The sequence below is a fragment of the Oryctolagus cuniculus genome, chromosome 2, assembly GCF_964237555.1.
Source record: "Oryctolagus cuniculus chromosome 2, mOryCun1.1, whole genome shotgun sequence".
Classification (NCBI taxonomy): Eukaryota; Metazoa; Chordata; class Mammalia; order Lagomorpha; family Leporidae; genus Oryctolagus; species Oryctolagus cuniculus.
In genome coordinates, this window is record NC_091433.1 from 113,217,747 (window position 1) to 113,233,228 (window position 15,482).

The 15,482-nt window shown below is 47.1% G+C and overlaps 1 protein-coding gene across 1 annotated transcript in view; it reads left to right on the top strand.

Annotated features, from left to right (window-relative positions):
- The window catches only part of MERTK (MER proto-oncogene, tyrosine kinase), a 117,964-nt gene that overhangs the window by 84,364 nt on the left and 18,118 nt on the right, over positions 1-15,482 (top strand). Inside the window, exons 11-15 of the mRNA XM_008254044.3 lie at positions 1,218-1,303; positions 3,427-3,522; positions 4,918-4,998; positions 8,899-8,991; positions 11,618-11,736. Coding sequence (XP_008252266.2) covers positions 1,218-1,303; positions 3,427-3,522; positions 4,918-4,998; positions 8,899-8,991; positions 11,618-11,736 — 475 coding nt within the window. The remainder of the gene's footprint in view (positions 1-1,217; positions 1,304-3,426; positions 3,523-4,917; positions 4,999-8,898; positions 8,992-11,617; positions 11,737-15,482) is intronic.

The window sequence follows — 15,482 nt, forward strand, 5'->3', positions numbered from 1 at the left end:
AGCAGAAGCTCAGAACAAGCGAAGGGGTAGCGGTAGCACGGACGCCACTTCCCACATCCTGGGTCCCGTCTCCCAGACCCTCATTTTCTACAGGCACCTCACTGTTCCGCAGTGTCCCTTTTCAGTCGGGGACCCCGTCCAGGATCTCACGTGGCATTTAGTCATTGTGTCTCCTCGGGCTCCCCCAGACTTCTTGTATCATTAATGACCATGGCAGTTTGGGGGAGTGCTGATCAGGGTCAGGTGTTTTAGAGGATGCCTGTCTATTAGAATTTGTCTGATGGGTTACTGTTCACTTTTAAGTGAAATTGCTTTTATTTTCTATTTATAAACAACCTTTTTATTGTCTTTAAAAATGAGATTATACAGAATCATTGAGAGTAGAACATGAAGCCCATCTGTAACCCTGGGACTGATACGTGGTGTTCGTTGCTAGTTCAGAATGCATGCTTCCGAATGCTCTGCTTTGCACGCAAATATGTGATTTTCTAGGTTGTTTTCCAATTTAAAAATATTCTGTATCCCAAAGGAAAAGTGAGATAAAGTTGGTAATTTAGACTCACTAGCTCATAATACTTTCCCACTCTTAGACTAAGGTAGTAATAAATGGATTTTTTAAAATTTTTTTCAAGATTCATTTATTCATTTGAAAGGCTTATCATTCAGTCTCTGCTCTTAGTGGAACCCGGACAGAGTTGTTTTGATATCGCCAGTTAAGCCTAAAACAGATTTGGGGGGGCACCATATGTCCCCCAGTGAGAAACATTTTCACAGTGGATGAACCCTTTCACAAGGCGATGGCTTCAGGGCTGGCGTTGTGGCAGCTGCTCCTGTGATACCAGCATCCCACACGGACACCAGTTAGAGTCCCAGCTGCTCCACTTCCAATCACGCTCCCTGCTAATGTGCCTGGGAGGACAGTGGAAGACGGCTCAAGTACCTGGACCCCTGCCACCCAGGTAGGAGACCTGGATGGAATTCCAGGCTCCTGGCTTTGGCCCGGCCCTGACCATTATAACCATTTGAGAAGTGATCCAGCAGATGGAAGCACCCTCTCCCTCTCTCTCTACCCTTCCCCCGCCCCATCACTCTGCCTTTCAAATAAATAAGGTAAATACAAATGATGAGAAGTGATGACCTTGTAGCCTTGGTAGAAGCAGCACCTGCCTCCATAGCCCTACTGTTACAGTGAGATGTCTGTGTTTTGATGCACCCAGGAACGCGTTCGCCGAGGAGGATTCTGAATTAGTGGTGAACTACATAGCAAAGAAGTCCTTCTGTCGGCGAGCCATCGAGCTTACCTGTAAGTTGACTTTTGTTTCGCCTCTTGACCAGTGTTAATGTAGTTGAGAGGAAAGAAAAAACAGCCCACAGATAGATGTCTAACAAAAGCCAGAGGAGTCAGAGAGTGGATGTTTTTAACATACGTGACATTTTCAGAAACCGGTGATGAGATAGACCCTGCCATGGCACTGCTGCAGGCTGGCCCTAGGGCCCAGTGACCAGGGCAAGGGGAACCTGAGGGCTAAGTCGGGGATTTAAGGGAAAGGGCAGAGCGATGGTCATCCTCTCAAGTCTCGCTTCCTGTTTTCCTGGCAACCACCTCGGGGGACAGTTTGCCAACATGCTTTTGTAGCAATTATGGGTTGAACATCGCTGACTCAGAGTGGGGCCTTCTGGTTTGTCAAGAGTGGAGCCAAACAGATAACAGTGTTCTTGAATAATTTCAGAAACAATGTAGGAAGTATGTGCAAATATTATCAAACTCATGTGTCTGGATGCTTGCCCCAAAAAGTACGTAGGACTGATGGAATACAGGCTGCTACGGAATAAAACCTCACTTGAGTATAAGGGGGTCTATTTTATTTTATTGACAGGCAGAGTGGACAGTGAGAGAGAGAGAGAGAGAGAAAGGTCTTCCTTTTGCCGTTGGTTCACCCTCCAATGGCCGCCGCGGCCGTCGCGCTGCGGCTGGCGCACCGCGCTGATCCAATGGCAGGAGCCAGGAGCCAGGTGCTTTTCCTGGTCTCCCATGGGGTGCAGGGCCCAAGCACTTGGGCCACCCTCCACTGCACTCCCGGGCCACAGCAGAGAGCTGGCCTGGAAGAGGGGCAACCGGGACAGAATCCGGCGCCCGACCAGGACTAGAACCCAGTGGGCTGGCGCTGCAAGGCTGAGGATTAGCCTAGTGAGCCGCGGCGCCGGCCAAGGGGGTCTTTTAAAAGTTCATGGGAAGTGCATAGTAGGAGAAAACTGCATGGATGCAAACATTTTTTGCATCAAAGTAAATTTATCTTTTAATTCTGTTTTCCACTAACTTTGTCAAGTACCTTTAAATATTTTTTTTTACTTTTCCAACCTATATGTGTTTTGACTTTTCAATGTCTCTGTTATTGCATTTAAAAATTTTTATTGGACAGTTTCTTCCTTTATTGGGAGGCCAATATTAAAATTTTTCTCTAAGAGCTAATGTGTTGTTTCTGATTATTCATATATTCTTCTTTTGAAGGTTGGCCCATCCTTTAACTGTGGCCCAAGCTGAATCTCCCTCTCTGGGTTAATTCCTCTTGTTGCCAACGTACTGTCAGTGTGTTCCGTACTGTGTTGCCGCTTCCCAGTTCTAAGGGACTCCATTGAGCACTTTCCGCGTCGTCATAGTGAGGTTCCGTGTGGCCAGCAGCTGGGTCTGCAGACGTGTTCTGTGGTTTGTGTGTCTCTCTTTCCCGCAGTTAGGGATAAGCTGGGAAATGCTCACTAGCGAGAGCCCGCTGACTTGTCTGCCTTCCTCCTTCAGGTCGAGGGCCAGTCTCCCCTCGATGAATCTGATTGCTGGCTGCTGGACTGCACAGTGGGCAGAGGAACACTCTTCTCGTTTACCAATTTTAGGAATTCATTCCTGCCCAGAGCATTTATTGTACTCACTGTAATCGTGGTAGCCTTCATTGCGATGTTTTTTTGTGGGTTTTTTTTTTTTTAATTTGTTATTTGAAAGACAGAGTTACAGAGAGAGGTGGTGACAGAGAGGTCTTCCATCTGCTGGTTCACTCCCCAGATGGCCGCAATGGCCAGAGCTGCGCCAATCCGAAGCCAGGAGCTTCTTCCAGGTCTCCCACGTGGGTCCAGGGTCCCAAGGACTTGGGCCATCTTCTACTGCTTGCCCAGGGCATAGCAGAGAGCTGGATTGGAAGAGGAGCAGCCAGGACTAGAACCGGCATCCATATAGGATGCCGGCACTTCAGGCCAGGGCTTTAACCCGCTACACCACAGTGCCAGCACCCATTGCAATGTTTTACCACTGGCATTTTGGGGGGAGAAAGAATGAGTACAAAATTTTCATATGCTTAACTATATATAAGACTTTAAATATTATTTTAATTATAAGCCCCTCTGACAGCTTTTGTACTTTCTCTGTTACTCCTTTTGTAGTGCACAGCTTGGGAGTCAGCGAGGAGCTGCAAAATAAACTAGAAGATGTCGTGATTGACAGGAATCTTCTAGTTCTTGGGAAAATTCTGGGTGAAGGTAAGCAGGCTAAAGTAACCCTTTTAAAATGCACAGGAACCTCCGATGTTGTGGCTCAGTGGGTTAAGCTGCCACTTGTGACACCAGCATCCCGTACCAGAGCGCTGGTTCAAGTTCTGGCTGCCCCACTTCCAACCCAGCTTCCTGCTAATATGCCTGGGAGAGCAGAGCAAGATGGCAGAAGTACTTGGGTGCCTGCCACCCATGTGGGAGATCTGGATGGAGTTCTGGCTCCTGGCTTCAGGCTGGCTTAGCCCTAGCTGTTGAAGGCATCTGAGGAGTGAACCAGCAGATGAAAAATGTGTGTGTCTATTTCCCTCTTTCTGTGTCTCTCTGACTTTCAAATAAATAAAATAAATCTTTAAAATGTGTGATAAGGAGGTAAGAAGTTGAAGGGAATTTTTAAGTGTGTATGTATTACATAAAATATTTTTATCACTTTGGGTTATAATACAAATTGCTCTATGTTATAATTCAATGTGATAAATGGTAATTTTCTTTTTTTAGATTTTATTTATTCATTTGAGAGGTAAAGTTACAGACAGAGAGAGGGAGAGACAAGACAGAAAGGTCTTCCATCCACTAGTTCACTCCCCAAATATCCATAAGAGCCGAAGTTGGGCTGATCTGAAGCCAGGAGCCAGGAGCCTCTTCTGGGTCTCCCACGCAGGTGCAGGGGCCAAAGCACTTGGGCGATCTTCTACTGCTTTCCCAGGCCATAGCAGAGCGCTAAATCAGAAGTGGAGCAGCCTGGACGTGAACAGGCACCCACAGGCAGAGACTTAATCTACTATGCCACAAGCACTGGCCCCCAATGGTGATTTTTGGAACTAGATTTGGCAGATTGCAAAGACTTCCACAGTGCTTAGGACTACATAGTAGTCCATGAAAATTATGAATTCCCCTTCTTTATTGAAAAGTCTGCAATTCATGGGTCAGTTTGCTTTGTATACATCTAGTTCTTAAGTTTAGTATGTTCTTGGACCCTCCCTAAGTAGTTACATAGGAACAAAGGTGAAAACATGTATTTAATTTGTTAGATTGTTCTTAGGATACATGATAATGGGGTTGAGAGTTTGTGCTTCATGGGCTCCAATACTGTTTGCCATGTTCTCCTGCACGTGTCTCGGGTCAGTTATAATGTTGAAGAAAGTGATGAGCCAGGCTGCTCCTCTGAGCCGCCAGCCAAACTTGTGATAAACAGGAGACCAGTGCATGGTGCGTGCCTAGATTTGTGAGCATGCGCAGCCTGGGCAGGCTCTGCCTGCCTGCCTGTGGAGGGGTCGTTCACGGACCACAGAGAAAGGACCACCGAAGTATTGCTATGGGCAAAGGAGAGATTCCAGAGCATGCACGTGCGTAGCTGTTTTTTTTTTTTTTTTTTTTTTTCCCCAGGAGAGTTTGGGTCTGTGATGGAAGGAAACCTTAAACAGCAAGATGGAAGCTCTCAGAAAGTGGCAGTGAAGACCATGAAGTGTGAGTTGTCTGTAACGAAATCCATTTCTACCGGGGGGCGCATTGCAGTGCTGGGGGCTCCTCAAGACCGTGGTGGCAGTCGTAGGTCGTAATCGCAGTCACCGATGACTCAGAAGACACTGGTCACCAAGCAGAAGTGAGGACAATGAGCTCTTCATTCATGCATTGCAGCTTCCTTGCACGCAAGACAAAAGCATTTGTTACTTTTACATTACATTACATTAGAGAGAGCATTCTCTCTCTGTCGTCATCATCATCGTCGTCATCATCCTCATCACCATCTAGCAGGGATGAAGACGTCATGCATTTCTGAGGGAGGGTGGTCCGATGGCAGCCTCTGATCCTAGAGGTTGGTCCTGGCTGCTATCTCTAGCTTGGTGGGGCCACTTCCTCAATTGAGGATGTTTGCATCGCCCTCAGGAAGCTGTGGGCTGTCTGGAGGGTAAGTTTCCCAGAGAAGGGAGCACAGTCTTTGATCAGTGGCATATGAAGAATTGCTATCATAAGCTAGAACCTCCAAGCAAGCTGGGAAGAGGGCCAGCAGCCTGATGACGAGAGGCCTCGCAAGTCATACCAAAGACTCTTCTTTCATCCTGCAAAGAGCAGATTACTATTAAGAGTCTTAAACAAGTGAGGAACAGAGCAAATCACATTCTAGAAAGTTCACTTTGGTGGCAGTGGGGAGGAGAACGAATTACAGTGTTGATCAAAATAGTAATAGATGCCAGTCAGAGCACTCTAGAATCTATGCAGATATCTATGTAGATACGGAAAGTGTCTATAGTGGTGACTTGTCTAATCAAAATCGAGAAGGGGAACAGGTTGTGCTGGACTTCTTCATTACCATGAGATGTCCAGGCTTGATGATAGCACAAGAGCGCATTTCTTCCACTTCCTTCTAGGAATTGCATTTCTGGGGCTGGGGACACAAAACTACACTTGATTTCCCCGTGTCTGGCTGGCCCTGGCTCGTGCGGTGGCATCCGGAAAGTAGACCACGGTCATGTGGCATTTCACCTGCAGGCTTCCCCATGATTTGTATGGATAGAGATTAGTCATTGCTTGGTGTTTTTTTTTTCTTTTTAATCTTGATCCTGCTTCTTTCTTACCCCCACATAGATGTTCAATATCATTTGACCAAGGAGTAAAGTAAAAGAGGTATCTGCCTAAAATGCAAATCCAGTGTGTGCTGGACAGTCAAGTACAAGTTAGATCGTAAGCTTGTATTGAAACTCTTGAACGAAAATCAGAGATTGAAGTTTTCATTCTGTTGTAAAATGTAACCATGACCGTGACGTCACTTTGGCCGATGCCGTCCACTTTCTGGCCTATAATCGTGGCTTGCATTTACGTAGCACTTACTTGAGCTGAGGACGTCACAGTCATTTCTGCATTTCATCAGTACGGCAGGAGCAGCACCAGCCCCCAGAAACTCAGACGCCTGAGCTAGAACACTCAGCAGAGCTGAGCCCATGCTCTGTGCCAGTCCTGCCTCCTATATTATTTTATTGGAGCCTCATCACATATCTAGGGGAAGTCATCCCCTTCTCCCATTGAGGGATTATAAGGCAAGAAGGTTGATGACTCCTGATAGAAGGAGCTGAGCCTAGAACTTGAACTTGAGTCTTCCCTGGCTTTGGCTCTGCTGTTCTTTAACTTAATTGTAATTATTTGGTTAATTATACCAATTGTATCCATGCAAATTATAAAAAATTAAAAGAATAGTCTCTGGTCTCAAATTCCCTGGTTCATATCCATTTGCCCGAGAGTTGGTCTCTGGGGGAAGGATTTGTAGGTAGACCCCTACCTCTTCTGTTCTGCACACTTGGTTTGCAGCAAAGGGAATAAGTGAGGACAAAGTTGGCAAGCGTTTTATGGAGATATATATATATAAATAAAAGATACATATACTTATACATATATACTTAGATAATATACTTTAAAACTTTTCCAACATTTTCTCTAATAGGAAGATTAATATATACTAAGCCTATAGGATGATACAGACATGGTGGGCCTGAGGCTCTCATTTGTGATTTCTTTTTTTTTTTTTTTTTTGGAGATTTATTTAGAGAGAGGCATATGCAGAGAGAGAGAGAGGTCTTCCATCCACTGGTTCACTCTCCAATTGGCTGCAATGGCCGGAGCTGCGCCTATCCAAAGCCAGGAGCCTGGAGCTTCTTTCAGGTCTCCCACGCGGGTGCAGGGGCCCAAGGACTTGCTGCTTTCCCAGGCCATCATATGTGATTTCAATCACAAGTTGCACCCTCTTAAAGGCAAATCTGAGGAAGCCTGGCTTTATGTTTTGCTTTTACTTTTGGTAAAATGCGGGGTAACGTTATGGCATGACGGGTTAAGCCACTGCCTACAATGCCTGCATCCCACGTGGGTGCCAGTTTGTGTCCTGGCTGCTCCACTTCTTTTTTTTTTTTTTTTTAAAGATTTTATTTATTTATTTATTTATTTGAGAGAGTGAGAGGGAGAGACAGAGAAAGATCTTCCATCCATTGGTTCACCAGCAGATGAAAAATTGCTCTTGCTCTCGCTTGCTCTCTCTTTCTATATAAATAAATCTTTCTTTAATTTAAGATGAAAGACACATAACATAAAATTGACCATCCTAGCCCATGTTAAGTGAGCAGTTCAGTGGCATTGAGCACATTCACATTGTGCAACCCTCAGCACCATCCGTCTGCAGAACTCTTGCGTCTTGCGGAACCGAAGCTGTCTGCAGTAAACACTAACTCCCCAGTCTCCCTTCCCCCAGCCCTGGGCAACCACCGGTCTACTTTCTGTCTCCGCTGTTGACTGCCGGAGGCACCCATTGTAAGTGAAATCTTCCAGTATTTATCTTCTTGTGACTGACTGACTTTACTCAGCGTAATACAGAATTTTAGATGTCTTTCTTAAATTGATTTACTTCCAAAAACTTGAATCTGAAAGTACATTCTGAGGGGCCACCGCCTGCAGCGCCAGCATCCCATGTGGACACTGGTTCGAGTCCCGGCTGCTCCACTTCCGATCCAGCTCTCTGCTATGGCCTGGGAAAGCAGTGGAGGATGGCCTATGTCCTTGGGCCCTGCACCCACGTGGGAGACCCAGAGGAAGCTCCTGGCTCCAGGCTTCAGATTGACACAGCTCTGACCATTGCAGCCAGTTGGGGAGGGAACCAGCAGATCAAAGACCTCTGTCTCTCTCTCTCTCTCTCTCTCTGCCTCTGTCTCTCTGTAACTCTGCCTTTGAAATAAATTAATAAACCTTTAAAAAAAAAAAAAGAAACAAAGTGCACAGTGCAACCTACAGACTCAGAGAACAGGCGCAGAGAGGGACTAGCGCCACCTCCTTTCTCTCTTTCAGGCAAAGGTAATTACAACAGATTAGTTGGAACTGATTTAGTTTGTCTTGGTTTGTGAGCACTCGTTCTGTTACTAACAGACGTCCATTTAGGAGCATACTCGGTTTACAGAAAACTTGTGCAGAAAGTGCAGGTCCCATATGCCTTTTCTTATGTACATTTCTCCATTAACACCTTTCGTTAGGATGGTGTCTTTTTTTTTTAACAAATGATGAACTCACACTGACACACTCTTATTAACTCAAGCCTATAGTTTGTATTAGGGTTCACTCTTGGTGTTGGACAATTCTGGAGGTTTTGGCTAATGATATCATGTGTCCACTGTTGTAGCAGAACAATTTCACAGCCCTAAAAATCCCCTGTGGTTCACTTCTTTGTTCCTCTCTTGTCTCCCCGAACCCAACAACGGCTTTCCTGTCTCCCTTTATGCTGTAGTTTTGCATTTTCCTGGTTTATAGTTTTAGAGAACAAGATCATCATTGCCCCTAACCCCCCCTTAGCCGAGTTGATTATCTGTGCCTAACGTTGCCCATCTGTTTGTTTAGTGGACAACTTTTCGCAGCGGGAGATCGAGGAGTTTCTCAGCGAGGCAGCGTGCATGAAGGACTTCAGCCACCCGAACGTCATCCGACTTCTAGGTACTTCAGAGGAAAGCAGGAGTGGGTGGCCAACGGGGCCGGCTAACCCACTCAGTGCCAAGTGTCTCCTTTGTATGACCCAAAAGAAATTCACTTATTTTTCCCCCAAAGAAACCTTTTATTTAATGAATACAAATTTCATAAGTACAACTTTAGAAGCATAGTGATTCTTCCCACCATGCCCCTCCTCCCACCCCGCCTTCTCCTCCTTCTCCCATTCCCAGTCCCATTCACCATTAAGACTCATTTTCAATTAACTTTATGTACAGAAGACCAACTCTATACTAAGTAAAGATTTCAACAATTTGCACACACACACACACACACACACAAAACTGAGAACAAGTTTTACAGTTAACTCTCACAATATAACTCATTAAGAATAGAAGTCCTGCATGGGAAGTAAGTGCACAGTGACCCCTGTTGTTGATTTAACAACTAACACTATTATGTATGATGTCAGTGACCACCAAGGCTCTAGACATGAGCTCCAAGGCTATAGAAGCTTTTTTAGTCCAAGACTCCATCAGTATTAAAATAGGGCCATAAACAAAGTGGAAGTCCTCTCCTCCCTTCAGAGAAAAGTGCATCCTTCTTCGATGGCCCCTTCCTTCCACTGGGGTCTCATTCACAGAGATCCTTCATATAGAACATTTTTTGCCACAGTGATTTGGCTTTGCATGCCTGAAATGCTTTCATGGGCTTTTCAGCCAGACCAGGATGTCTTAAGGACTGATTCAAAACTCACTTATTTTTAAAACTTATTTAATTTAAAAAGTTTTTTGGTTAACATGAACATTTTTGTGGGGTATAGTGCAATATTTCAACATCAATATGCAGTGTAAACCAAAAGTAATTTAGAACATTGAGTGTTTCATCTAGAAGACTTCTCCTTAGGGCTGCCTTTTCTGATTCTGATGATAAAAAAAGGGTTTGCATTTCCTGGACACTGATGGCCTCAAAAATGGTTCAAGTGTCCCCAGAGTTCTGGAAGACCCCCAATTACTCAAAGGCAAGACACAATATTGGTCATGTTATAATTTTTATTGATTTAATCCATCATATACCAGTGAAGGTAAAATCATAAGAGCAGACAAATTCCCTAAATCATTTCTGAGAAATAATTTGTTAATCTATTTGAAAGCATTGACTTTTTTAAATAATTTATTGCAGAGAGAGAGAGAGGTAGCTTCCACCCCCAGGTTTGCTCCTCAAAAGCCCACAACAGCCAACAAGACAGAAAGCAAGAACTCAGTCCAGGTCTGCCATATGGTGGCAGGAATCCAACTACTTGGGCCATTAACATTGCCTCCCAGGATCCAAATTAATGGGAAGCTGGGGTCAGGAGCTGAAGCTGGGAGTCAAACCCTGGCACTCCAACGTGGGACACAGTCATCTGAACCAGAAGCCAAACACCCGCCCCGAAAGTACTGATTTCACCTAATCATGGTCCACTGACAACCTCATGGGATGGGATTTAGTAATAGTCAGAATTTGGCTCCAGAGGTTAACTACAAAACACAAGTGAAGAGAACAGGTATGGAGCTTAAATCATATACGTGACTATTCCAAGAAAAAGGAGCACCCTGGACATAAAAGAATTTGCTGCTGGCCTTTTGTTTGTTTGTTTGCTATCCTGTGACTTGCTAAGTTCTGTTGAGATCTTTCAACGTGGACACCACAGAGAGACGTGAAAACTAACGCTTGTCAGAGAAACTACTGTTACTCACTGCAGCTACTGGGGGTCACAGTTGCCACTGAGTGATTGTGCCACAAAGTGCAGGAGTTTGCAAGTCCAGCGTCACCTGACAGGTTCTCGTTCTAGAATTCCATGGTCAACACGATCAGAGTTTCTCTCTCTCTCTCTCTCTCTTTTTTTTTTTTTTTTTTTTTTTTTTTTTTTTTTTTTTGACAGGCAGAGTGGACAGTGAGAGAGAGAGACAGAGAGAAAGGTCTTCCTTTGCCATTGGTTCACCCTCCAATGGCCGCCAATGGCAGGAGCCAGGTACTTATCCTGGTCTCCCATGGGGTGCAGGGCCCAAGCACTTGGGCCATCCTCCACTGCACTCCCGGGCCACAGCAGAGAGCTGACCTGAAAGAGGGGCAACCGGGACAGAATCCGGCGCCCCGACCGGGATTAGAACCCGGTGTGCCGGCGCCGCAAGGCGGAGGATTAGCCTAGTGAGCCGCGGCGCCGGCCTCAGAGTTTCTCTTGTGTATAACTGTGAGGACTCAGGATGTGGATTTTGCCAAAGGCCCTCAAAATTGTTCTCCGAGTTTTAGCACTTTGTTGTGGTGGACCTCTTCATAGGATAAGGCATTTGACCGTCACACGACACCCCTTTGCCCCCCAACTTCTCAGGAGGTCACTACCCCTCAGTTATACGTAGTCCCTAGGTTCCTGGGTGCCTGTCCTCATTAGAGGCTGACAGACGGCCCTCTCATGCAAAGACTGGCCCTAATCTGAAATGTGGATACAGCAAGTAGTGGTCCACACTGTAGAACACAGAGTTTTGTAAAGCGCTCACTTGGTCACACAGGGTTTCCCCTTGGCGAGGGGTGCTCCAGTGCTGTTCTGGTGAACCCCAGCAAGGGCTGTGGTAACTGCCTGTGCTTCTGCCTTCAGGTGTGTGTATAGAAATGAGCTCTCAAGGCATCCCCAAACCCATGGTGGTTTTACCGTTCATGAAGTACGGGGATCTGCATACCTACCTCCTTTATTCCCGACTGGATACAGGATCGAAGGTAACAGTCCTTGCATTGCTTCCCCCAGTTGTCAGGGCTTACGTGACAGAGCAGGACACCCCCCCACCCCGAGTGTAACCCTGAGAGTGAGGGCGGGAAGGAGAGGACACAGACCTCTGTTCAGGGCTCCCTGTGCACCAGCGGCTGCGGCGTGCTCTCCAACCTCACAGCAGGCCTCTTGCAGGTGCAACACTCCCTCTCTGTGGCGGCAGGAGGCTGGGCTGGCCGCTCGGTCTCATGACCACGGCTTCGCCAACTCTGGAGAGGGTGTGTCTGGCTCCTAGTCCTGCCCCGTGTGCCTGTCTTGTCCTCAAAGCTTCAGACGCTGGGAAGGCCATTGACGATGGCCCTCCTCAAAGAACGTTACAGGGGCTCCTGGAGGGATTCATGGAGTTTAGCCTTTGAAGATTCGTGCCTGTTTTTCTGAGAATAAATACTTTTATGATAGTCCTACTCTAAGAAGATGAATTGCAGTCAAATACGTTGAGTCTAGAGGCCTGCACAGCTGAAGTTCTTACACGTTTGCGGTGCTGCAGCCGTGAGGACCGTGACGCCCGGACACTTTGGATGTAGCTGTAGAGGCAGCTGTGGGTCACCGGGGACGTTAGGACCCCAGAACTAGAGCCTTGCTCTCCTCAGGGTCAGTTCTCAGCATTGACTTCAAGAGTTGTGGAGCTTGGGGCCGGCGCCACGGCTCAATAGGCTAATCCTCCGCCTGCGGTGCCGGCACACCGGGTTCTAGTCCTGGTCGGGGCGCCAGATTCTGTCCCGGTTGCCCCTCTTCCAGGCCAGCTCTCTGCTGTGGTCAGAGAGTGCAGTGGAGGATGGCCCACGTGCTTGGGCCCTGCACCCCATGGGAGACCAGGAGAAGTACCTGGCTCCTGCCATCGGATCAGCGCGGTGCGCCGGGCGTGGCGGCCATTGGAGGGTGAACCAACGGCAAAGGAAGACCTTTCTCTCTCTGTCTCTCTCTCTCTCACTGTCCACTCTGCCTGTCAAAAAAAAAAAAAATTGTTGAGCTTGGAAATCATAGTCGGTGAGGACATTGCCTGCTTGTTTGCTTTGAAGATGTATTCATTTATTTATTTGAAAGGCAGAGTGACAGAGAGAGAGAGAGATCTTCCACATATTGACTTCCTCCTTCAATGGCCACAATAGCCGGGGCTGGGCCAGGCTGAAGCCTGCAGCCAGGAATTCCATCTGGTCTCCCACATGGCTGGCAGGGTCCCAGGTACTTCAGGCATCATCAACTGCCTTCCCAGGGGGCTTTCGCAGGGTTTGCATGGGTAGCAGAGGAACCAGGACTTGAGCCAGCGCTCTGACATGCGATACGGACGTCCCAAGCATTGGTTTAACCCATTGCACCACAATGCCCACCCCTTCTTCTTATCTGAAATAAAAATGCTGAGCTCACATCTCGTTTCCTGGGGACAGACCCACGGACTAGGAGCAGGAGGTGTGAGTTGTGTCCTGGCTCTGTGCCTGGCTGAGCTGCACCCTCTCTGCCCCTCACTCACCTTCTCTGTCTGTCTCTGTGGGGCTCTGGTAGGGCACACATGTGGGCACAGGGTGGTGCTGGCCTCCGTCAGCAGTCATCTTGTGTTGGAACAGAAGTCGTTCCAGGCCCACACTGCCATGAAGCAGCACAGGTCCTGGAAGGGAACCTTGGCTTTGCTCTAAATAGGTTTGAATGTTGAGAACCTGTTGAGACTGGCTTCCTCCACTCAGCACTGTGCCTTTGAGACCCAGTCCAGTTGTCTTATCAGTCGTCATTCCTTGTTCATTGCTGTGTAATATTCCATTGAATGGATATACCATGGCTTATCTGTTTACCTGTTGAACATATGGGTTGTTTCCAAGTCTGGGGCATCATGAATGAAGTTGCTATCAACATTCAGGTACGGGGTGGGCATTTGGCACAGAGGTTAAGAAGCCACTGGAGATGTTTGCATTCTGTACTAGGGGCCTGGGTCTGAGTCTCAGCTCCATTCCCTGTTCCAGGTTTGGTTTTGGTTTTGAGTTGCTTTTGTTTGGTTTTAAGGATTTTTTTATTTGTTTATTTAAAAGGCAGAGTTACAGAGGGAGAGGGAGAGACAGAGAGAGCTGTTCCATCTGCTGGTTCACTTCCCAGAAGCCCTCAACAGCCGGGCTGAACCCAGGAGCGCCATCCAGGTCTCCTACTTGGGTAGCAGAAGCCCAAGTACTTGAGCCATCCACCCCTGCCTTCCCAGGTGGAGCAGCCAGGACTCGAACCAACACCCACATGAGATGCCTACGTTGTAGGTGGTGGCTTTACCCACTACGCCACAATGCTAGCTCCCTGTTTCTGAGTTTTGAGAGTTATTTATATAATCTACTGGCAGTTCCTTCACTGGGACATGTGATCTGCAGAGATTGCTCTACTAGTTTAGAGTTTATCTAGGCATTTTCTTAACATGAGCAAAAAAAAATTAGAAATTTTAATCAAGTCCAGTTTATTTGTATATTTTTTTCTTTCATGAATCATGCTTTGGCTTTCTTATCAGAGACCTCTTTGCCAATCCATGAGAAAGGAAGTTTTCCCCTAGGTTTCCTTCTAAAAGTTGTGTGGCTTTACACGTTATGTTTAAGTAGATGACCCATTGTGAGTTAATTTTCATATAAAGTGTAGGATTCAGCTCAAGGTCCTTTTTCAGCATATGATGGCCACCATCATTTGTGTGAAGTTCGTCCTTAATCCTTTGCATTGCTTTGACACCTGTCAGGTATCAGTTGGCCACACATTTGTGCATCTGAGTTCTGTTCTGTTCCATTAAACCATGCTGTCCTCATTGCAGTGGCTTCTTCTTTTTTATTTTTTATTTATTTATTTTTTGACAGGTAGAGTGGACAGTGAGAGAGAGAGACAGAGAGAAAGGTCTTCCTTTGCCGTTGGTTCACCCTCCAATGGCCGCCGTGGCTGGTGCGCTGCGGCCAGCACAGCACACTGATCTGAAGCCAGGAGCTAGGTGCTTCTCCTGGTCTTCCATGGGGTGCAGGGCCCAAGCACTTGGGCCATCCTCCACTGCATTCCCTGGCCACAGCAGAGAACTGGCCTAGAAGAGGGGCAACCAGGACAGAATCCAGCACCCTGACCGGGACTAGAACCTGGTGTGCCGACGCCGCAAGACGGAGGATTAGCCTAGTGAGCCGCGGCGCCGGCCTGCAGTGGCTTCTAAGTCAGAATTATGGGATGCGATTCCCCCTGCTTCATTGAGCTTTTCCAGAACTGACCTAGCTCGGCTGCTTCTGTCGCCCTCCAGGATGAGTTTTGGAAGCAGCCTGTCTGTGCCTGCCACAGGCTCTGCTGTGCTTTGAGATTCTTTTGAAGAAAATAACAAGGGAGGGAGACAAGCACCCAGCGTTTTACCGATGGATGAATGGTTTCTTATTTGCAAAAACGCAAGTCTGTCTGCAGTGATGGAAAGCGACTCCCGAGAGTTAGAATTAGGAAAAGGGGGTGCATTTTCATAGTCTGACTCAGCAGCCACAGATGAAGACGGAAGGCAGCAAAGTGCATGGGCAAACTGAAGACCAAGCTGTTATTCAGATCTTTTCTTTGCCCCTGCTCAGTCAGTCCCCCGGGAATAAAGACCTTTTGTCCCCTGTAGAGTGGCCCAGGTCTCAGCCTATGTTCACGTGCTTCTCTGTCAGGGCCTGGGTGCCACTGTGTGCTTCCTGTGAACAGCGCCCCCGCAGGTGTGCAGGGCACATAGGCAGGTGACAGG